The 24,638-nt window shown below is 45.7% G+C and overlaps 1 protein-coding gene across 1 annotated transcript; it reads left to right on the forward strand.

The window, feature by feature from the left end:
* The first annotated feature begins 1,405 nt into the window (after positions 1-1,405).
* LOC138649286 (transcription factor JunD-like) lies at positions 1,406-6,957 on the forward strand. Its single transcript, XM_069739542.1, has one exon. It carries the CDS (start codon positions 1,705-1,707, stop codon positions 2,593-2,595), a length of 891 nt encoding a protein of 296 aa, XP_069595643.1. The 5' UTR covers positions 1,406-1,704; the 3' UTR covers positions 2,596-6,957.
* Positions 6,958-24,638: the final 17,681 nt, after the last annotated feature.

Genomic DNA, 24,638 nt, shown 5'->3' on the forward strand with positions numbered 1-24,638 from the left:
AGCCGCCAGCGTATCCCTGTCTCCTGTGCAGGCCCTATAAGTGGCCCCCTCTCCCCCCCAGGGAGGAGGACTGCACCAGTGTATAAACACAACAACAGGGTATACAGACAAGGTAACTAAAAGTCTCAAACTCACTAAATGTTCACACAACCACAGAGGGTACACATAGAAGAGAAGAGAAGGAGAAAACTAGGAAGGAAAACAGGTTTAACAAGCAACCAAAACAGCAGACACCAATCTCTGTAATAAACCTCCAAGCTTCAAATATAACTCTCCTTCAACCTCGAAGCCAAGCAGCAGAACTGATCACTGACACTAGCTGAAGTCAAGGCTGGGTCTATATAGAGGATCAGATTACAAAATCCACTTCAGCTGAGAGACCCAGCTCACAGCAACTTAGCAAATAAGGTTAACTCCTGCACTGCTGGCACAAAACAGCCAGGTCAAAATACAGGAGAAGAGCTTCTGTTCACTGTGTATGAACGAGGCCCAGAGCGCTGCGGTTCTCTGGAACCTCTCTGTCGCGGTAGCCCCGTGACAATTTTTATTTACGTTCGTCTTTTTGATCTCAGTAACAGCGGACACACCCGCCGGCGCCATGACGTACATGTACTGCATAGGTAGGGATAGGAAGGGCTTAAAGAAGTGAATAAAACTCTTACAAATTTCTCAAAAAGATAGGCATTTTCCAGGTGTTTTTTTTAGCTTTGCCATTGACTTGTATTGTAAAGTATGGATTGTTTTTCTAGCAGAAAACGCCTAAAGAATTACCTCGTCACTTCTATTAAATGCTGGGTGAAAGAGCTGAAGTGATTAAAAGATGCTCAAAAGCCTGAAAAATACAAACAAGCTGTTTTTGCATTTAAATGAATACACTTTTTCCAGAGTTTGTAAGAGCGATTCGCTCAAAAAAGGCTGTAAAAAGACAGTGTGAACATACTATTCAATCAGACTTCATTTTTGGGCCGGGCCAGTCCCAAATAAGCTATGTTCTCTTCTGTACAATACTTCCTTTGTTATTATACAGTTTTTTTTTAAAAGACAGATTCCTTAGCTGCTCTATCGGGTAACACAGAATAGTTGAGACGGGGAGTAACACTGCATATGCCTATAAATATCCGTGATGTTGTCTCTGCTGAGGTGAGCTCTTTAATATAAAAATAAACCATCATATGACGTCGATTCCCTTGCTCATTGGTGGAAATGATGTAGACCCTGATGGGTTAATGAATGACATCAGCCCAGACTCCCTTTCGCTGTTTGCGTATACAGAAAGTTACCCTGACAACTATGCAAATGAAGGAATCTCAGAACATCATAGTGAACCAATCTCAGTACACAAAAGTGTCATCATGTGTGAGGAAAGGCATATAAGAGAAAGAAGGCAGTGGCATTGCTCAGTATGGCATGAGACTGCAGAAGACGAAGTGCTTCAAGAATTAGCACTGCAACCCGATCAGTGAGAAGTAACAGCAGAAGACCCAACAGAAGAGAACATATCACAGTGCCATGATTTGAAGGCAAGGACATCCAACTAGATTCCAAGAACCTGACGTTTGAAGGATATTGGACTGCCGAGAAGATATCCCATATGGACCCAGGTATCCTGTGTGAGAACCTGAAACCACAAGCATTGCTAGACTTCTTAATGCTTTCTAACAAGGGAATACTGACGTCAACTTGTGTCACATTTCACCAGTGGATATGGAAATGCCTTTTTACCATGACGATTTATTGAATGTGTATCGGGTTTCCTTCCCACATTCTCCTATTGCAAGCAAGATGATGAAAAAGGATATGAATCTCAACATTAGTGATGAAATGCTATCATATGAAAAGCCTCACCATCTTGAGGGAAATGAACTAATAAACCTTATCGACATGGGCCTTATGAACCTAACCTCACTTGATCTCGAGAGACGTATCCAGTCCAACAGTGTGGGTGCTACACATCCCACTAGTAGCCATTGTTTGTATCCTAAGATGCCCGACGTGGAGCAGGGATTCTCGGATGGATTTGTGCTGCCACTTGGGGACCCACATAAACAAAGCCAACTGAACAATAGTATGAAAATGAGCTCAGTATCTACTGGTGATCCGGATCATCCTCCTGAGCTCTCACATACCTCAGTTTATGTCAATCTTAACAATTATGGTAATGAAGCCGTGGGCACTACAACAAGCTACAATACAGATCCAGTCTTTTACCCAATTCTGCCAACTACCATGGAAGAACTGTCCGCCTATCCTACACAAAGACTTCATTCAGTGAAAGATGAACTTCAAATAGTCCCAGAGATGACTAGTTTTGGAGACAGTCCTCCATTATCACCCATAAACATGGACAACCAGGAGAGAATCAAAGCAGAAAGAAAGAAGCTCAGAAACAGAATAGCAGCTACCAAATGCAGAAAAAGAAAACTAGAGCGGATCTCAAGGTTAGAAGACAAAGTTAAGAATCTTAAAATACAAAACACGGATCTAGCGTCCACTGCTAGTATCCTAAAGGAGCAGGTGGCAGAACTTAAACAGAAGGTGATGAGCCATGTCAACAGTGGCTGCCAGCTTGTGCCTTACCATGCCCAAACATACTGAGGCCTACAAGGTGAGGATAAAATGTGCTTCATCTTGGCTGTATTACAATCCCCAAACAATAGATGAGTATGTTTTATTATCGCATGGACACTGTCGCGTTTGTAGCAACATTGTATTATATTTGTTATGACCATTGTATTCTGTACAGCATGGGTCAGGCTGTTCACACTTCCCTTAGGACTCTTTGCACTTTCCAATTGTTTTATCTTTCAGCATCAGTTATGCCATACGTCCTCCAAAGAGTGGACATTCTAACCACTTCTAATATCCTAGCTAAAAACGTTATAGCTTAAATGTAAAATTCTCATACAAGTATAATATGCTAATGCAAATATTGTCAGGAGCAGGCCACTCTGCTTACCACTGAACATGAAGATGCTGCTGCTACAGGTAGCCACGAGTAGCCAGACACCGCAGATAGCCATTGGGGTAAACATGAGCTCATCTGACAGTTATTCGTCCTGAACTGACCATACACATCAACAAACTGGGGAGAAGGAACTATTCTGAGGATTTAAAGGGATGCAAGACAGGGCTACTTTCTTAAGATATGTACAAACCTCAGAAGTGGGAGCTGCACCTTTCAGACATTTATGGCATATCCGGTGGCAATGCCAGAGATTTCTGAGATGGGAATGCTCCTTTACACTCTGACCAACCTATCAGTTGTATTATGGCACCCAAGCAAGTCTGCAGGGTTCTACTTTATATCTATGTGTTTGATGACACAGTGTTTTTTTGCTTTAGGATATAATATGAAACTGAGCAACGTTTCATCGGACACAATAAAATAGAGGTATTGTCCCCTCGCTTGTAGGGAAAATAACTCTGTAAGGTAGAGTTGTAATTAGTGATGAGCGAGTGTACTCGTTGCTTGGGTTTTCCCGAGCACGCTCGGATGACCTCCGAGTATTTGTTATTGCTCGGAGATATAGTTTCATCGCCTCAGTTGCATGATTCACAGCTTCAAGATACGCTAAATGCATGTGAGGAATGCCTGTCTGTTAGGGAATTCCCACATGTATTCAGCTTATCTGGAAACCGTAAATCATGCAACTGAGGCGATGAAAACTATATCTCCGAGCAATAACAAATACTCGGAGGTCACCCGAGCGTGCTCGGGAAAACCCGAGCAACGAGTACACTCGCTCATCACTAACCATAATGCGCCCAACAGAGGCAAAGCATGGACCTTAGGCCAAGTTCACACCACGTTTGGGCCATGTGCTTAACAGATACATTTAGAGATAAAGTAAATTGTTAGGCTACGTTCACATTTGCGTTGTGCGGTGCTGCGTCGGCGGCGCAACGCACAACGCAAACAAGAACGCATGCAAAACGCATAGTTTTGTGACGCATGCGTCCTTTTTTGGCCGGATTCTGGACGCAAGAAAAATGCAACTTGCTGCGTCCTCTGCGCCCTGACGCTTGCGGCAAAAAAGACGCATGCATCACAAAACGCATGCAAACACATGTCCATGCGCCCCCATGTTAAATATAGGGGCGCATGATGCATGCGTCGCCGCGGCTGCGCCCGACGCACCACCGCAAGACACTAATGTGAACGTAGCCTTAAAGAGTTTATGTTTATGTATCCAAACAACATCAACCAAATTAAAAAAAGTTAAGAATTTTTTTGTTGTTGCTGGAGCACAATACACTTTTCAGTAGTCAATAATTGTGTACTGTTCAGACAACAAGATACTAGGAGACCATGTTCCCAAGTAGCATACAGTAAACACTGCATTATGTCTGCTGTGTTTAATTGCACAGAAAATGTGCTGTATTTGAAAAAATGCAAGCAAAGTGAATGTGATTCCATGAAAACTGATGCTCATTGTGTGTTTAAAGACGATGTTTAACTATTTGCTGCATTTTCCCCTTTAGGGAAAAAAAAAATGGATGAAAAAACGCAATAGCATTTTTAAGTGCAGAATCCCAGTTTTTTTTTAACTAAAAAACACTAAGTGAAATCTGCATCAAAAACACAAAGGGGAAAAACACAGAGTGGAGAAAATAAGTAATTGACACACTGCAGATTTTGCAAGTTTTCCCACCTACAAAGAATGGAGAGGTCTGTAATTGTTATCATAGGTACACTTCACCTGTGAGAGACAGAATCTAAAAATACAAAAACAGAAAATCACATTGTATGATTTTTTCATAATTAATTTGCATTTTATTGCATGAAATAAGTATTTGATACAATAGAAAAACAGAACTTAATATTTGGCACAGAAATCTTTGTTTGCTGTTACAGAGGTCAGACTTTTCCCATAGTTTTTTTAACCAAGTTTGCACACACTGCAGCAGGGATTTTGGCCCACTCCTCCATACAGATCTTTCAGAGTATGTGCACACGGGCAGTAAATGCTGCGGATTGGACGTACTTGTGCAGCGTGCATCCCGCAGCGTCCAGATGTTACAGCATCCATGTGGTTTCAAGAAATCCAATGTCCACTATGTGTCCAGAGACGCCCGCGGCTTATCTGCATAGATGGACAAGCAACGCGTCTTTCCAGACCACAGCATGTCTATTTACTGTATCTCGTGGAGACGCTCAGTCTCCGCAAGATAAATGTCACCCATACAATGTATTGGACGCAGTGATTCTGCATGGTTCAGTGAACATATGCCCTTCAAAACTTTGGACGCAACGGACATGTGCTGCGTCCAAAGAACTGCCAATTACTTAACGTAAAAAAATTCTAATAAAATGTTTTCCTTTTTTTTTTCTTTTCATTATTATTATTTTTTATTTTGTATAACATATATAGATGTTTTAAAAGACAACAGTATTGATGAAACATAATGAAGATATGTCATTTCCTGTGAGGGACGTCTTAGGAAGCCATGAGCCATGTGCTATAGTATGTAAAGCAGTAAGAAAGTTATTTGTCTATCTTGATGAAGAGGAAACCTGAAACCTGTAGATTTGTCTCAGTTTGTTTTTTTGGTATTGGGTTGTAAAAGTATTTTTATTTATTAAATTAATTCTGCGAGTCTCTTGCTGGATTGGCAATCACTGTCATATATGGTTTAACTTCCACTGCATTGCTCCCTGTGCAAGCAGGAGAGGCTGACCTGGAAGGAGGGATAGGAATCTTTGTCCCCCCTACAAATTAAGTGGAGCTTCAATCCTTCAACTCCCCGTGTGGACCTACCGGGCTCTTCGACTGGTGCTTTTTTGTTTTGTTTGCTTTTTCAGCTGTCGTACAATACAACGCCTTATTAGGATGTCCGGACCAGGTAGCAGCAGGCTGATTGAGCTTTAACAAAGTTGTCCACAAGGCGAGTTCTCGCATGGAGCCCCAGACCGAGGAAGTTTGACAGTCATCTTGGGTTTCTTCCATTTTCTAATAATTGTGCCAACAGTTGTTGCCTTCTCACTAAGCTGCTTGCCTATGGTCCTGTAGCCGATCCCAACATTGTGCATTTTGTCCTTGGTGTCCTTAGACAGCTCTTTGGTCTTGGCCATGGTGGAAAGGTTGGAGTGTGATTGATTGTGTGGACAGTTGTGTTTTATACAGGTAACAAGTTCAAACAGGTGCAATTAATACAACTGCAGAGGAGGAGGCTTCGTAAAGAAAACTAACAGGTCTGTGAAATCCAGAAATATTGCGGGTTTGTAGGTGATCAAATACTTTTTTCCTGCAATAAAATGTAATTTAATTAAGTAAATATCATATAATGTGATTTTCTGGACTTTATTTTTAGTTTGTCTCTCGCAGGTGAAGTGTATCTCTGATAAAAATTACAGACCTCTCCATTCTCTATAGGTGGGAACACTTGCGAAATTGGCAGTGTATCAAATACTTATTTTCCCCACTGTACCAATCTGCTCTGGTTATTGCCACATTTCTATTTCATATTTTGGTACAGACACCTGCAGAAAAATCCAGTGGAAAAAAAGCACTTATTGGAATATGACCACTATTCTACACATGTCTGTTGGTACTGCATATTATTTGTCTGTAAATCATGTTTTTTGTACACTAATGTATTTGCCTGACATAGTATGAACCTACCTTAACTAGTCACCATTCATAGAGGGCAGTAGAACTTATTCACAATGGTCCAGTAACCCCTATAAAAAGTCTGACAAAGCTAAATCTTATCTTTGCAGTACATTAAACATATGTTTACAAGACAACATTATTTTTCTCAGTTATCCATTATGATTGAACAGATTGGTTGTCTGGTTATATTTAAAATATGAAGCACAGGTTTACTTCTACACATATTGTAAAATGCTCTTTCTTACAATCAAGTTTATTTGGTTACTGCAAACTGTATATTTTTATGCATTTTTTAAGTACATTCCAGCAAATTATTTATCTTGGCTCTATGTAATAAAGCTTGGTAGCTAAACAATCTGTGAGTCATATTTGTCCTTAATTCATTATTCCGAAATTAAAGCTCAAAGGGCTTGCAACAAGTGTGAGAGTTATCCCCTACCAACAGGATAGGGAACTTCCTAATTGTTGGTAGTCCAAGCCCTGAGACCACCTCCGAACTGCAACTGATTAAGAAACTGCAAAAAAGCCTCCTTCAAAGTACGCCTCTGGAGAAAAACAACAGAAGGATGCACAATTTTGGACATTGAAGCCAACAAGTTACAAATGGACTAAACTCCAAACACTATTTCAACATGTCATAAGCTCTTAGTGGAGCGCCCCCGTGGGCCGTGGGGTACTCGGTACCGGGTCCTTCGGTTCTCAAGGGGGATGTCACGGTGGCTGACCCGGTCCGTGGCCCTAGGGGTGTCTGTTGTAAATGGGGGGAAGGTCTTTAAAGGGATAATGTTTGTGACGCCACCTGTGGTATTCGGTCAGGGTGACCGACGCTGCTTAGGGGTCCGCTGGGGTGATGTGATGGCAGCTAGTTGGTATACCTTCCCACAGGTGAAGAATGTCCCCAGGGGTTCCCAGTGTGAAGATGATGGATGGTGTGAGGCGCAGTGAAGAACGAGGACACAAGGTTGCAGTCTCTTTACATTTTTACTGAAGGCTTCAGCGTCCACAGTCCAGAGCACCGGATCACAGGGCTGGCAGAGTCCGGCCGGTCTGAAGGCAAATCCAGAGTCTCCTTATCCAGGTGGAAATCAGTAGCCTACCTCTAGCGCCTGGGTGTTGTTGTACCTTACTGCTGAGCCTCTCATAAGGTCCTAATAACTGTTGTAGATGTTCCAGATGTTATGACTTTCTCTCTGTCCCCCAGATGGATTGGAACAACTCATATGACTGATAACCTGAGGCTTTTTACAGGGACTCTAGCACGCCCCAGCCCCCACAAGTTGCCACCGTGCCTCCTGGGTATAGGTCGGGCAGATAATATGGAATTAGCTGTCCTGCCGGTCTCTGGAGCAAGGCTTGGAGACGTTTAATCCCTCGGTGTTCCAGCTACCGGATCCTGCGCCTCATAAAGGAGGCAACCTTTGTAGGGCAGAACTCCTTCTGGTTTCCTCTCCTTTTGCTATGACTTCGTTTCTCACCCTCTACAATACAATTCGCTGTTCTTGTCTCTTTCTTAGGATGCTGCCTTCTGTCTAGGCCTCTGACAGGATCCCTTTATTGCCTTCAGACATAACGTCACTCCCCCTGGTGGAAGAATTACATTACTGCAATGACCAGGACCCTGGGGCACCGCATTAGCACTGTATCAATCCATGGTGTATTCTTATATCCTTGGAGACAAAGTGCTTACTATTACAGCAATCAGTGGGGCAGGAGCTAAACCTGTACTTGAAGGAGAATGTGTTAGCTGTTACATACATCATCACTGGAGTTGACGATGGCTACTTGTCATCGTAAGGGCTTCTTGACACCTTTAGTGACTTTTCTCATATGATAAAATTGGTGAAAGTTTCATCAGTGTTTTTGCTAATAGTGTCATCAGAATATATTGGATGAAAAAAACGACTAACGGAGGTTTCTCAAGCTAAGATAGGTCAAATTTCCTTGCTTTTGTGCAGATCACTTGGTCTGAGGAAAAAAAATCAGACGTGAAGTAGCCCATACGTTTTAATGCTATGCGTGAAAAACACAAATAGCACTCAGACAAGTGAAAGTGACGTCTAAATGAGCTTACTAGTGTATTTGCGTTGTATTATACCACCAAAGGGTAAATCGTGCAATTGCAATAGTGGGACAGCATAAAAATTGATATAAAATAGGAAAAAAAGGATTTTGAAAAATTAAAAAAAAAACCACGTCAAATAGCGAAATGGCCCTTTTTCGCTTTTTAAGTCTTTTATTATTGGAAAAAGAAGAAAAATGCAAAAAACTATACATAATATCACTTTGTCTACGATGAACTGAACAATAGCACTAGCGTGACACCAAAATGGCTATATTATATCATAATTGGATCATTATAACAGAATTGGAGCATTATACCAGAATGGAGACATTATACCAGGATGGCATCATTATTTCCAGAATGGGGGACATTATACCTGCATGGGGACATTATACTAGAATGGGGAAATTATACCATGATGGAGGACATTATTAGAGAAAGGGGGCATTTTACTAGACTAGAAGACATTATACCAGGATGGGGGCATTATAACAAAATGAGGGCATTATACCAGAAAGGGGAACATTATATCTGGATTATTATTATTTATTGTTATAGCGCCATTTATTCCATGGCGCTTTACATGTGAGGAGGGGTATACATAAAAACAAGTACAATAATCTTGAACAATACAAGTCACAACTGGTACAGGAGGAGAGAGGACCCTGCCCGCGAAGGCTCACAATCTACAAGGGATGGGTGAGGATACAGTAGGAGGGGGTAGAGCTGGTTGTGCAGTGGTTTGGTCGATGGAGACATAATACCAAAATGGGTATACTATACCAGAATGGGGGCTTTAAAACAGAATGGGGACATTATACTAAGATATAGACATTATAACAGAATGGGTGACATTATACCAGAATGGGGAACATTATAGCACAATGGGGCATTTTACTAGGGTGGGAGCATTATAACAAAACTGGGGCGTTATACCAGAATGGGGACATTACTCCAGAATGAGGGAAATTATACCAGAATGGGGGAATTGTTTTAGGATGGGGGCATTGTGCCAGAATGGGGGACATTATAGCACAGCACACAATGGGTGCTGTAAGGATTTGCTCTGGTAGGCAGTGGCAGGGCTGCAGTGATGAGGCAATACACAGGCTTTCAGTCCAAACTTCAGTGGTTTATTAACATTTTAAAAGGTCAGTGGCAGAAAGTAAGAGAAAAAAACATAAACATACTCCAGCTTGGAGAACCACTGGTCTCAGACTCACCCTTCACGGGACAGGCTTAACTAAGTGACTGCCAGGTCAGCGGCGACCGCCAGGTACCATTCCCAGGGTTGCTATGAGCCTTGTCGCCAACCTTTGCAGCATATGTAAACCAACAAAAAACAATTCAGGCTCACTCCAGCCTAGCTCCTCACACAGAACATGCGCCAAACAAAAAAAAACTCAATTACATAGACTATAACCACACCCACAGGTGAGGTATCTATCACATGGGCTGGTCACGTGATTGTGACATCACTGCAGGTCCTCAACCTTAGGGAAAAACCAGGCCAAATCTTATCCTGCTAGGAGAAATATATCTTCCATCCAGCACTATACCTTTTACTGCACCACATACCTCCCCCTTTTGTTCAACCCTATAGGGGTGGACTCATGACATGCAGTGGACTCTGGACAGGGCATCTGCGTTCCCCCGTAGTCTGCCTGCTTGATGTTCTACTGAAAATTAAAAATTTTGCAGGGACAGAAACCACCTGGTGACTCGCGCATTCCTCTCCTTAGCTTGACTCATCCATGTAAGAGGGGAATGATCTGTCACCAAGCGAAATGTTCTCCCCGGCAAATACCGTATATACTCGAGTATAAGTCGATCCGAGTATAAGCCGAGACCCCTAATTTTGCAACAAAAAACTGAGAAAACGTATTGACTCGAGTATAAGCCTAGGGTTGAAAATGCAGCAGCTACCGGTAAATGTCAAAAATAAAAATAGATACCAATAAAAGTTAAATTAATTGAGACATCAGTAAGTTAAGTGTTTTTGAATATCCATATTGAATCAGGAGACCCATATAATGCTCCATACAGTTCATTATGGCCCCATAAGATGCTCCATACAAAATAGGCCCCATATAATGTTCCATACAGTTCATTATGGCCCCATAAGATGCTCCATACAAAATAGGCCCCATATAATGCTCCATACCGTTCATTATGGCCCCATAAGATGCCCCATATAATGCTCCTGTAACAACTCTGCTGGCATCACGGCATGGCCTCACATCTCTCACACAATCTTACCCACTGCTCCAGGCCATGATGTGGTTTCTGTTTCTGGCCAGCTCCATATTCTGTTCCTCTGCTCTCTGCATGCCTCATGGCTATGTGTATAGGGGGGGCGGCGCCTGAACTCTCTGGTTCTTATAGGAATCAGGTGCACCTGTTTAATCAGTTCCTGACCAATTATCAAGAGGCCTCCTGTATATAGTGCAGCTCCACCCTGTGGTCTGGGCCTGTGCAATGTGTTAGCTCAGTTAGTGTTTAGCTGCTGAGTTTGCCTGGCCTTGCTCTGAGTTACTCCCTCTCTGGAGGCTTTTCTCTGTGCTATTGCCTTGTTCTTGTAGTCCGCCCTCCAGGAGGCAGAATATCCTGGTCCCTGTGTCTTTGTCCCTGTGTCTTGTTCTATTGCCTTGTCTGTACTTTGTCTTTTCTCGGTCTCCTTTTCTGTGGCTCCTTCCCTGCTTTCTTTCCTTGTGTTTTCTGTCTGCTTACACTCCGCACTCTTGCGGCTCTGCACTCAGACCTTGCTTCGCACTCTCTGGCTTTGCGGTTCTATCTGGCTCCGCTCTTTGCGGTTCTATCTGGCTCCACTCTTGGCTCCGCCTCTAGCGTCTCCGCTCTTGGCTCCGCCTCCAGCGTCTCCGCTCTTGGCTCCGCCTCCAGCGTCTCCGCTCTTGGCTCCGCCTCCAGCGTCTCCGCTCTTGGCTCTGCCTTCTCCTTCTCTTTTCTTAGTTCCACCTTCTACTTGTTACTTGGTCCTCCTGTGTGAACAGGTCCCTACCTGTTTCTTCATACCTCATTCCTTTCTGCTTGTTTCCTTTCCTGCACCTCCTGTGTGAACAGGTCCCTACCTGTTCCTTCATTCTCCTCTCCTTCTGGCTTGTTTCCGTACCTGCATCTTCTGTGTGTACAGGTCCCTACCTGTTCCTTCATCACACTCACAATAGGACTGCACTCGGGTGTCATCTGAGTGCAGCCTGATTCATACACCACATCAACCAGTCCTGTGTTCCTGCCAGTCCTGCCGTTCCTGCCCTGCCTTCCAGTCCTGTGTTCTCTGCAGTGCCTCCCAATCCTGTGTTCCTGCCAGTCCTGCCGTTCCTGCCCTGCCTTCCAGTCCTGTGTTCCTGCTGTCCTAGCCAGTCCTGTTTCCTGCCGTGTCTCTGCTAGCCCTGAGTTCTCCGCCGTGTCTCTGCCAGCCCTGTCTCAGCCGTGCCAGCCTACTCGTCTGTGTTCCAGCCGTGCTCTTCTGCCAGTCCTGCCTGATGCCCGCACCAATCCTGGTGTTCCTGTCTCCCAAGTGGGATCAGCAGCCACAGCCAGACACCACCCTGGAGTAGCACCTGGCAGCTGCCTGCTGCACAAGCCTGTCCTCACCATCAGAGGCTCCAGTGAAAACCCAGGCAGCTGTCATAGTCACGCCCCTTCCAGGGTAGTCTGGTTTGTGGCACAGTGGGGCCACAAACCCCCCGAGCTCACGCCCACCAGTCAGGGCGTGAGCGTGACAGTTTGCACAGGCCATGGCCTCCGCTGTATCCCATGTCCTACCGCTCGCAGAGCATGATGAACTTTCTACCAGTATGAGCAAGCTGAAGAATTTGTTCCGCCCTGTGTCGTTCCAATTGAGGAGACCTCGGGCCCAATCATAATTTCTAATGCTCTCTACGATCAACTTCGGGCCTATGAGGAGGAGCACGACCCAGCTGACCCACCTAGGTTCTATGGGAATCCAGAAGAATGCCAAAGCTTCCTGGAACAGTGCTTGCGCTACATCCTGCAGAATGCAGCTTGTTTTCCCTCTGACCAGATTAAGGTGGCCTACATCATGTCCTACCTAGCAGGAGATGCTTTATTATGGATTTGTCCCCTCTGGGAAGCAGGGGATCCTATCGTCATGAGTCTTGGGGCCTTCCTGGTGGCCTTCCGTAAAGTCTTTGACAAGCCTCGTCCTGCTGTTCCTGTGAAGTCTTCCCCATCTAGATCCGAGAGGCGCTCCAGACGGGCGAAACCCGTGAAGAAACCTCCACGTCAAGCCATGACCGTCTGTGATCCTCCAGTTCCTCTACCCGTTAAAGCAGCTACTCAAATAGAACCCAAAAAGACTGTCAAGAGTAGACTGGCAAAGCACCAGTCTAAGACCAGTCGTAAGAAGGGCTTACTATGTCGCTGCTTTTTTGAGGAACACCTGGATGACCTCTGTCCAGGGGATCTAAAGCTCCAAAACCTCGGGCTAGTAGGAGAGACTGCCCTTGGTGAGAATAACTCCCTTTCGCTAAAGTCTGTGTCTGTTCCAGTGCCTTGTGGGAGCTTCGGTCCTGCAGATGTGTTAAAGCTGCTAACCAGATGGAGTCTAAGTGTGATTCCTGTTCCACTGCTCCAGAATCCTGTGAAGGTGTTTGGTGATTGCCGAGTCCTACTTATGAACAGTCCAGTGTTGAAGGGACAACTACAGCTCCAAATCGGAGCATTATATGCGGAGAGATTTGTTTTCCACTTGTTGACCAGTCCGCCCGTCGGTCGTTCTGAACCAGATACTCTGCTCCCCGTTCCGGTCCAAAGACCCAGCGTGGTTCTGCGTTTGGAACTATCAAGTCTCCAGAAGTTTCTTGTTCCTAAACTGCAAGGTCAACCTACAGTGTTGATATCTTCTCCACCTAATCAGCTGGCTATTGAGTCACGGTGTGCTGACCTCACTGAAGTAAAGGAAACAGTGGCGTCCTCTCCGTACACCTCCAGTGTCAATACCTGTGACCAGTTCCCAGGAACATCCCTGTCACTTAAAAAATTTTCTATGAACTTTGGGAAGAAGATGCTTCCTGTAATGATGCCTTCGGATTCCATGTGGCAGGTGGATGAAGAAATTGAAGCTGAAGCTCTTGCATCTCTCTTCTTCACCAGTCCAGAGGAAGAGATGGTCCAGTCTTGTCAGAGCAACTGGCTGATGGGGCTTTCTAAATGTATGTCTTCTGCTTCCAAGTGGCTACTTGCTGATACTACTAAGACAGAGACTTACTCATCTGTTGTGAATTCTGTGGCAGAGCTCCCTCCTGTGGTCACAAGTGGTACTTCGGCTGATTCTCTCTGTGAGCTTCCGTTGGTGGAGGAAAGTGGTACTGCGGTTTCTGAGTTTCCTTCCTCAGGTGATGTGGTGAAGTCGTTAGGTGCTGCTCTATTTAACTCCACCTAGTGCTTTGATCCTGGCCTCCAGTCAATGTTCTAGTATTGGACCTGTTTCCTCCTGGATCGTTCCTGTGGCCTGCTGCTCTGCATAGCTAAGTTCCGCTTTGCTATTTTGTTTGCTGTTTTTTCTGTCCAGCTTGTCTATTTGTTTTTTCCTGCTTGCTGGAAGCTCTGGGACGCAGAGGGTGTACCTCCGTGCCGTTAGTTCGGTACGCAGGGTCTTTTTGCCCCCTTTGCGTGGTTTTTGTAAGGTTTTGTGTTGACCGCAAAGTTACCTTTCCTATCCTCGCTCTGTTCAGAAAGTCGGGCCTCACTTTGCTAAATCTATTTCATCTCTACGTTTATCTTTTCATCTTAACTCACAGTCATTATATGTGGGGGCTGCCTTTTCCTTTGGGGTATTTCTCTGAGGCAAGGTAGGCTTATTTTCTATCTTCAGGTTAGCTAGTTTCTCAGGCTGTGCCGAGTTGCATAGGGAGCGTTAGGCGCAATCCACGGCTGCCTCTAGTGTGGTTGGAGAGGATTAGGGATTGCGGTCAGCAGAGTTCCCACGTCTCAGAGCTCGTTCTATGTTTTTGGGTTATTGTCAGGTCACTGTATGTGTTCTGACCTCTATGTCCATTGTGGTACTGAATTACCTTTCACAACACTCATCCTCTAATCTTGAAGAGGAGGTCCTGTTTTTTCAGGGTACCAGGTTGAAGATGTTTCCTATATGTATGCCACCAGTTTCCATCTGGCTATCGGGCGAAGATCCCAAGACTGAAGTGTTCTCATCTCTGCTTCCCACCGGTCTAAAGGAGGAGGTCCAATTTTCTTGTGATGATGGACTTAAGTTGGATCTAGTAAAGGTGTCTTCAATGTCCTAAGAATCAGACTATGTTGTGGTCAAATCACAAGCTTCCAAGTCCCTGCTTTCTGTTGACCAGGTGAAAGACGTCCTGTCCCTTGTGTCTTCTGAGTGGGAGGCTGATCTTACTGGACTCAAAGAGACTGAGCATCCTGAGATCTCTAATGTCTCAAATACCTCATTCTACGAGAGGAATGTTGTGATGGCTATGACTATGTGTGCTCCTATCCTTCTTCTACAGGTTGTTCTGGCGGGCTTAAAGAGGAGGGGCCGTAAAGGGGGGGGTACTGTAACAACTCTGCTGGCATCACGGCATGGCCTCACATCTCTCACACAATCTTACCCACTGCTCCAGGCCATGATGTGGTTTCTGTTTCTGGCCAGCTCCATATTCTGTTCCTCTGCTCTCTGCATGCCTCATGGCTATGTGTATAGGGGGCCGGCGCCTGAACTCTCTGGTTCTTATGGGAATCAGGTGCATCTGTTTAATCAGTTCCTGACCAATTATCAAGAGGCCTCCTGTATATAGTGCAGCTCCACCCTGTGGTCTGGGCCTGTGCAATGTGTTAGCTCAGTTAGTGTTTAGCTGCTGAGTTTGCCTGGCCTTGCTCTGAGTTACTCCCTCTCTGGAGGCTTTTCTCTGTGCTATTGCCTTGATCCTGTAGTCTGCCCTCCAGGAGGCAGAATATCCTGGTCCCTGTGTCTTTGTCCCTGTGTCTTGTTCTATTGCCTTGTCTGTACTTTGTCTTTTCTCGGTCTCCTTTTCTGTGGCTTCCTTCCCTGCTTTCTTTCCTTGTGTTTTCTGTCTGCTTACACTCCGCACTCTTGCGGCTCTGCACTAAGACCTTGCTTCGCACTCTCTGGCTTTGCGGTTCTATCTGGCTCCGCTCTTTGCGGTTCTATCTGGCTCCGCTCTTGGCTCCGCCTCCAGCGTCTCCGCTCTTGGCTCCGCCTCCAGCGTCTCCGCTCTTGGCTCCGCCTCTAGCGTCTCCGCTCTTGGCTCCGCCTCCAGCGTCTCCGCTCTTGGCTCCGCCTCTAGCGTATCTGCTCTTGGCTCCGCCTCCAGCGTCTCCGCTCTTGGCTCCGCCTCCAGCGTCTCCGCTCTTGGCTCCACCTCCAGCGTCTCCGCTCTTGGCTCCGCCTCCAGCGTCTCCGCTCTTGGCTCCGCCTCCAGCGTCTCCGCTCTTGGCTCTGCCTTTTCCTTCTCTTTTTTTAGTTCCACCTTCTACTTGTTACTTGGTCCTCCTGTGTGAACAGGTCCCTACCTGTTTCTTCATACCTCATTCCTTTCTGCTTGTTTCCTTTCCTGCACCTCCTGTGTGAACAGGTCCTTACCTGTTCCTTCATTCTCCTCTCATTCTGGCTTGTTTCCGTACCTGCATCTTCTGTGTGTACAGGTCCCTACCTGTTCCTTCATCACACTCACAATAGGACTGCACTCGGGTGTCATCTGAGTGCAGCGTGATTCATACACCACATCAACCAGTCCTGTGTTCCTGCCAGTCCTGCCGTTCCTGCCCTGCCTTCCAGTCCTGTGTTCTCTGCAGTGCCTCCCAATCCTGTGTTCCTGCCAGTCCTGCCATTCCTGCCCTGCCTTCCAGTCCTGTGTTCCTGCTGTCCTAGCCAGTCCTGTTTCCTGCCGTGTCTCTGCCAGCCCTGAGTTCTCCGCCGTGTCTCTGCCAGCCCTGTCTCAGCCATGCCAGCCTACTCGTCTGTGTTCCAGCCGTGCTCTTCTGCCAGTCCTGCCTGATGCCCGCACCAATCCTGGTGTTCCTGTCTCCCAAGTGGGATCAGCAGCCACAGCCAGACACCACCCTGGAGTAGCACCTGGCAGCTGCCTGCTGCACAAGCCTGTCCTCACCATCAGAGGCTCCAGTGAAAACCCAGGCAGCTGTCAAAGTCACGCCCCTTCCAGGGTAGTCTGGTTTGTGGCACAGTGGGGCCACAAACCCCCCGAGCTCACGCCCACCAGTCAGGGCATGAGCGTGACAGCTCCATTCAGTTCTTTATGGCCCCATAGATGCCCCATTAAATGCTCCAAGCAGTTCTTTATGGCCCCATAAATGCCCCATTTAATGCTCCATGCAGTTCTTCATGGCCCCATAGATGCTCCATATAATGCTCCTTGCAGTTCTTTATGGCCCCATAGATGCTCATATAATGCTCCATGCAGTTCTTTATGGCCCCATGTAATGCTCCATATAATGCTCCATGCAGTTCATTATGGCCCCATAGATGCCCCATATAATGCTCCATGCAGTTATGTCCCCATAAATGCTCCATATAATGCTCCATGCAGTTCTGGCCCCATAGATGCCCCATATAATGCTCCATGCAGTTATGGCCCCATAGATGCCCCATATAATGCTGCATGCAGTTCTTTATGGCCCCATAGACGCTCCATATAGCATTGTGCCACATGTCATGCTGCTGCTGCACTAAAAAAAAAATGACATACTCACCTCTCATCGCTGCCCGCTGCTCCTCAGCGTCCCGTCTCTCCGCACTGACTGTTCAGGCAGAGGGCGGCATGCACACTAATACGTCATCATGCCCTCTGACCTGAACAGTCACTGGACCGTCACAGGACGCAGAAGACGGGGCGGCGGTGGAACGCGGAAAGGTGAATATGAAATATTCACCTGCTCTCAGCGCTCCTGGTGTGGTCCCTGCATGTCCCACGTCTCTGGGAGTGGCAACTTCTTCCTATAGTGAGCGGTCACGTGGCACCGCTCATTACAGTAATGAATATGCGGCTCCACCCCTATGGGAGTGGAGTCCATATTCATAACTTTAATGAGCGGTACCAGTGACCGCTGAACAGGGGAAGAAGCTGCCACGCCCGAAGACCGTGGGACGTGCGGGGACCGCGCCAGGAGCGCTGGGAGCAGGTGAGTATTTGACAGGCGTCGCTCCCCCTCACCCGCTGACCCACCTCGCCTTCCATGACTCGAGTATAAGCCGAGAGGGGCACTTTCAGCCCATTTTTTGGGCTGAAAATCTCGGCTTATACACGAGCATATACGGTAATAGCGAAGAGACTCAAGTGCCCACTTAATGGCAAGGCACTCTCTCTCCACAATACTGTACCTTGTTTCGGCTGGGGCAGGAAACTAACGGGATGCTCTTCCCTGTTAATCTCTTGAGACAACACGGCACCAAGACCTATCTCAGAGGCATCGGTCTGCACGATGAACTCTCTTTTGAAACTGGGTGTAATCAGAACCGGTGTACCACACAGTACTGATTTTAACTTTACAAAGGCCTCTTCTATCTGATCATTCCAGTGGACCATCACAGACTTCCTCCCTTTCAAGCAGTCAGTTAAAGGCGCAGACAATGTTGGGTATAAATCATCTGTAATATCCTACTAAGCCCAAAAAGGCTTTTACCTGCTTTGTTGTGAGGGGACGGGGCCAGTTCTGAATTGCCTCCACTTACTTTATTTGGGGTTTGAGGACTCCTCTAACAATGACATAACCCTATGGAACACTTCTTTGGATTGGCGGTTAGCCCTGCTTGTCGGAGAGAATCTATCACCGCCTGTACCCTCGGGTATGTGACTTCCCAGTCTGCACTGTACACAACAATATCATCCAGATAGGCTGAGGCATAATGGTGATGGGGACGGAGATCAATATCCATTAACTGTTGGAGCGTCGCTGGCGCACCATGTAAACCAAAGGGTAGTACTTTATACTGGAACAGCCCTTCGGGGTTACAAAGGCCGTTTTTTTCCTTAGTTGCCTCTGTTACGGGCAGCTGCCAGTATCCTTTTGTGAAGTCAAGGGTTGAAAAATACCATGTCTGCCCAAACCGCTCTATCAATTCATCCACCCGGGGAAAGCATAAAATTTTGAAACTTCATTAAGTTTTCTGAAGTAATTACAGCACCTTAGCGTCCCATCAGGCTTAGGTATTATGACTATTGGACTGGCCCACTCACTTTTTAGTCGGATTTTGGCCTGAGGCTCCGTGACAATGTCATGTTGGATTATGGAAGTACGTCCAGGGAGCTCAGAAAAAAAGTCCATATTTCAGCTAAAAAACTCCTGGACCTCCTGAACCTGTTTAGGAGACAAAGTATCTGCTATTTTGACTACGGAGAAGGCTTCTCCTGGCTCACCCAGAGGTAATGGAGCCTCCTCCACAGGAAATGCAGGCAGTGGACTATCCCCACCATGGTGGTCTCTATCTTTCCACGGTTTAAGCAAATTAATATGATAAACCTGCTCTGGCTTCCTCCATCTTGGTTGGTGTACCTTATAGTCTACCGGTCCCACCTTCTCCATAATCTCATAGGGCCCCTGCCACCTTGCAAGAATTTTGCTATCTTCTTTGGGCACAAGTACCAACACCCGATCCCCAGAACTAAAGGTTCTTATCCGAGCCTCCCAGTTATAGACCCAACTCTGAGGCTATAGTGCTGCTTCCATATGTTCCTGGACCAACGGTAGAACTGTCTCCATTCTTTCCTCATTTTTGCAACATGTTCTATCACACTCTTGTGGGGTGGGGGTTGGTTGGTTCAGCCAAGCCTCTTTGGCTATATCAAGTGAACCCCAGGGATGTCTGCCAAACAATATTTCAAAGGGCGAGAACCCCGTAGATGCCTGGGGCACCTATCAGACTGCAAACAACAAATATGGTAGTAAGAGATCCCAATCCTTCCCATCTGTTTCTGTGTCCTCTGTGGTGTGGAGCTTGGCAGCGGCGTCTGGAAGCTAAGTATGGTGTTTTTACCTTGTCTGTCACGTGCTTGTCACTACCCCCTGTGTTGTGTCATTGCGATGTGACCAAGACACCAAGGAGAGCAGACGTGTCTGTCTGCTCTCTGCTGGATGAGGACAATAAGGCGCCGTGCTAGTGGCAGCCCATTGCAGCAGCAATAGTTTTGTTTTGTTTTAGTTTTGTTTTGTTTTATTTTGTTTTGTTCTACTTTACTTTATTTTATTTTGGAATTATTTTTGTTATGTGTGAACCTTTTTCTTTCTGAACCTCAGCTTTTTGGTACTCCTAAGGAATTTTCTTTTCCCCAATACCTTCTCCTTCTGAACTTGGATCCGCTGGAATGCTTCCCTTGGATTTATGCTGAACCCTTGGATTTATGCTGAACCCTTGGATTTCCTCTTGGCTGGTTGCTTCTGAACCTGGGATACTCTGATTTGTTTCCCCTGGATGCATACTGCTACCCACAGCTTTCTGGATGTATGCTTCTGATCCTTGGCTCCCCTGGAAGGTTTCCCTTGGATGTTTGCTGCTACCCGCAGCTATCTGGATTTACAGTGCATTTGTGATCACCTTGCAACCTAGGACTGGTATTATACGCACCTACTGCCAGGCGGCCACTACCTGTCTGGGAATTGGCACAGCTATGTCTGGAGGAGTGCACTGTATACCTCCCTACACGGACAGGCTTAGTGCAACTAACATGGGCAAGGTTTTGATTGATGTCCCTAAGTCTGTTCATAAACGTGTTGCTTACTCAAGGGTCCGACTTCTGGAGCTGCGCAGGCTAATGCCTTCTCCTGCGGTGGGTAGACCATGTGTCCCGTGTGAGGTAAGGCGACCCTACAGAGGCTGCAGAGCGGGCAAAAAACTTAAGGCAAGGCGAAGACGGTTTAAACCTGTAGTTCCGTCCATCATCATGGGGAATGTTCAATCACTGGGTAATAAGTCGGATGAACTGCTGGCATTAATACGGACCCAGAGGGAATACAAAGAATGCAGTTTGATATGTTTTACTGAAACATGGTTACGTGGCGAGATCCCGGACTCAAGTGTTTCAGTACCAGGATTTCACATGGTCCGGGCGGATAGAGACACTATGAAGAGCGGCAAAAAAAAAAGGTGGTGGAGTTATACTCTACATAAACAATGGTTGGTGCAATCAGGGGCATGTGACTGTAAGGGAGCGCCATTGTTGTCCGAACATTGAATTGCTAGCTGTTGGCCTCAGACCTTACTATATTCCTAGAGAATTCTCGCTTGTTATTGCAATAGTGTTGTACATACCACCAACTGCAAACCATGAGGCTGCAGGTGAAGTGCTGTCAGGAGTCATTGCTCGGCTCCAGATGAAACACCCCAACTCGCTTACTGTAATCTCTGGGGATTTTAACCGGGCTAAAATGTCTACTGCCTTACCTAAATTCTATCAATTTGTTAAATGTACAACACGTGACAAAATTACGTTGGACTTACTCTATGCGAATGTCAAGAATGCTTATTCATCGTCTACCCTGCCGCCCTTGGGGAAGTCTGATCACAATCTTGTACTATTGTCACCAGTCTACCAACCTGTTGTTAGTACACAGCCTCCTAAGATTAAATCAGTTAGAATGTGGAATCCAACAAATGAACAGGCTTTACAGGATTGCTTTCATCTTACAGACTGGGATGTGCTGCTTGGGACAATGGACGAGTATACAAATGTTAATGAAGTGGTTGGTAGAGTGACTGACTACATTAACTTCTGCACTGATATGTTGGTGCCGACTAAAAAGATTAGGTGTTTTGCAAACAACAAGCCATGGATAACAAAGGAACTGAAGCATTTGCTCAACAGGAAAAAAAAGGCATTTAAACTGGGTGACAAAGAGGAAATTAAAATGATACAGCATGAATTGAAGCATAAAATAAAGGAGGCCCAGGAAGCCTTCAGAATTAAACTTGAAAAGAAACTGTCCCACAATAATACCAGAGAGGTTTGGGCAGGAATGAAATTACTGACTGGGCTTAAGCTGAGGCTTGAAAATGATCCAGGAACAATGGACAAGGCTAATGAGATGAATGAGTATTTCAACAGGTTCAGCAGTAATGTAATGCAAACTGATAGTGGATGGGAACTGGGTGCAAATTCTGCAACATCGATATTGGAGGATGAGCAGACCTATTTTAGAGTATCCGAAAATGATGTGAGGAGGCAGTTTAAGTCACTTAACATTGGTAAAGCTGCAGGACCAGATGGACTCAGCTCACGTGTCCTTAAAGTGTGTGCAGACCAGCTGTGTATTGTCTTTACGCGCCTATTTAATGGAAGTCTACAAACACAGAGGGTACCGGTGTTATGGAAAACTTCCTGTCTGGTGCCGGTACCCAAGACTTCTTCTCCTGCAACCCTAAATGACTATCGTCCTGTAGCCTTAACATCTCACGCTATGAAGGCCTTGGAAAGATTAGTGCTTGCTCACTTAAGACCGAGGGTCAATGCTTTTATTGATCCCCTTCAGTTTGCTTACCGACATAGATTGGGGGTGGATGATGCTATCCTTTCTCTGCTACATAGGGTACATTCATTTCTGGAGAATGACGGAGCCACGGTGCGAGCGATGTTCTTCGATTTCTCGAGTGCATTTAACTCCCTGCAGCCACTTTTACTACACAAAAAGATGACTGATATGAAGGTGGAGGAGGGGATGAGAAATTGGATAACTGACTACCTATCAGATCGGCCACAGTTTGTACAGATGGGAGCAGTGGTGTCAAGCAGATTATTGAGCAGTGTAGGTGCCCCCCAGGGAACGGTGCTTGCGCCCTTTCTATTCACACTGTATACTTCAGACTTTCAGTATAAATCTGAACTTTGCCATCTTCAAAAATTTTCGGATGACTCCGTGGTTGTGGGATGCATTAGGGGAGATCAGGGGGATGAGGAATATAGAAGGGTGGTGTCGAATTTCGTGGATTGGTGCAATGGTAACTATCTGCAGCTAAATGTTAAGAAAACTAAGGAGTTGGTGGCCAACTATAGCAGGATAAAGATGGAATGCTTACCGATCACTATTGCTGGTCAGGAGGTAGAGCAGGTGGAGAGTTACAAATATTTGGGGGTCCATTTGGATAGCAAACTGGACTGGAGATGCCACTCAGAGTTTGTCTACAAGAAGGGGATGAGCAGACTGTATTTCCTAAGGAAACTGAGGTCTTTTAATGTGTGTAGCAAAATGTTAGAAATGTTCTACCAATCTGTGGTGGCAAGTGCCATCTTTTTTGCAATCACGTGCTGGGGTAGTAGTGTGCGGGCCTCTGATGCTAATAAGCTGAATAAGATTATTAAGAAGGCAAGTTCTGCTGTGGGCTGCAATCTGGACTCTTTTGGGGAGGTAGTGGAGAAAAGAACTCTGAGAAAGCGTATGGCAATTATGAACAATAATGCACATCCATTATATGAGCTATTCATGAGACAGAAGAGCACCTTCAGCAACCGGCTAATACTTCTGAGGTGTAAGAAGGAAAAATATAGGAAATCGTTTGTGCCAACTGCCTTGGGAATGTACAACAATAACATTAGGGTTAAACCACCAAGGTGAATGTCTACTTATTTCTCTACATTTCAGTTCACTCGTTGTGTATGTCCTATTCTAATGTATAATGTATAATGTTCTTCTGTCAACAAACTGTCATGTCAACTATGGAATTCCTTTATGATTTTTATGATTTAAGTTGTGCTGCTGTGATACCATAATTTCCCACGGGATCAATAAAGTGTATCGTATCGTATCGTATCGTATCTGCAGTGGTGTGGCTAGCTCCCCTTGCCGACCAGTGCACTAGCCAGGGCAGTGCGAGGTGACAGCGAGGGACGAGGTTCGTGATGGCGGCAGGGGGAAAGACCCACTTAGTGTGTTAGGGGAGTGCAGGGACACGCTCAGGTTGGAGCTAAGGAGGTCTCCCATCCCTCATTCCCTATTGGTAGGGCCTTCCTCTCCTTATTTCCATCACGTTGAGTGTGTGTTGTGCCGTCTGCTGTCCAACCCCCTGTTGGGTTGTTACATTTCGTGACATAGTGACTCCCATACTGCAAGGGTAGTCACTTTTACTATTTATATCTTTTAACAAATTGGAAGGGCAAACCTTTGGATTTTGACTAGATTATTTGGCATTTCTGTATGTTGTGTCGTTCTTTTATCTGGTGGCACTAATTTTATGTTTAATACTATTAAAACTTAAGTTTTATTTTTTATAAATTCCTCTATGTAACGTAAACTAGTGAGAATTCTGTGCTGTTAGTGGGCACTTAATCCCACCTTTTGCTATAATATTGGAACATTACAGAACAATGAGGGCATTTTACCAGAATGGGGGCATTATACCAGGATGTGGACATTATTCTAGGTGGGGAACATTATACCAGGATGGGGACATTATATCACAATGGGAGAAATTATTCCTGAATGTGAACATTGTTCTAGGATTGGGCCATTGTACCACGATGAGGACATTGTTGTGAATTCTGTGGCAGAGCTCCCTCCTGTGGTCACAAGTGGTACTTCAGCTGATTCTCTCTGTGAGCTTCTGTTGGTGGAGGGAAGTGGTACTCCGGCTTCTGAGTTTCCTCCCTCAGGTGATCTGGTGAGGTCGTTAGGTGCTTCTCTACTTAACTCCACCTAATGCTTTGATCCTGGCTTCCTGTCAATGTTCCAGTGTTGGACTTGCTTTTCCCTGGATCATTCCTGTGGCCTGCTGCTCTGCATAGCTAAGTTCTTCTTTGCTATTTGTTTGCTATTTTTTCTGTCCAGCTTGTCTAATTTGTTGCTGGAAGCTCTGGGACGCAAAGGGTGTACCTCCGTGCCGTTAGTTCGGTACGGAGGGTCTTTTTGCCCCCTTTGCGTGGTTTTCTTTAGGGTTTTGTGTAGACCGCACAGTTACCTTTTCTATCCTCGATCTGTTAAGAAATTCGGGCCTCACTTTG

The sequence above is a fragment of the Ranitomeya imitator genome, chromosome 1 (genome assembly GCF_032444005.1).
Source record: "Ranitomeya imitator isolate aRanImi1 chromosome 1, aRanImi1.pri, whole genome shotgun sequence".
Taxonomy (NCBI): Eukaryota; Metazoa; Chordata; class Amphibia; order Anura; family Dendrobatidae; genus Ranitomeya; species Ranitomeya imitator.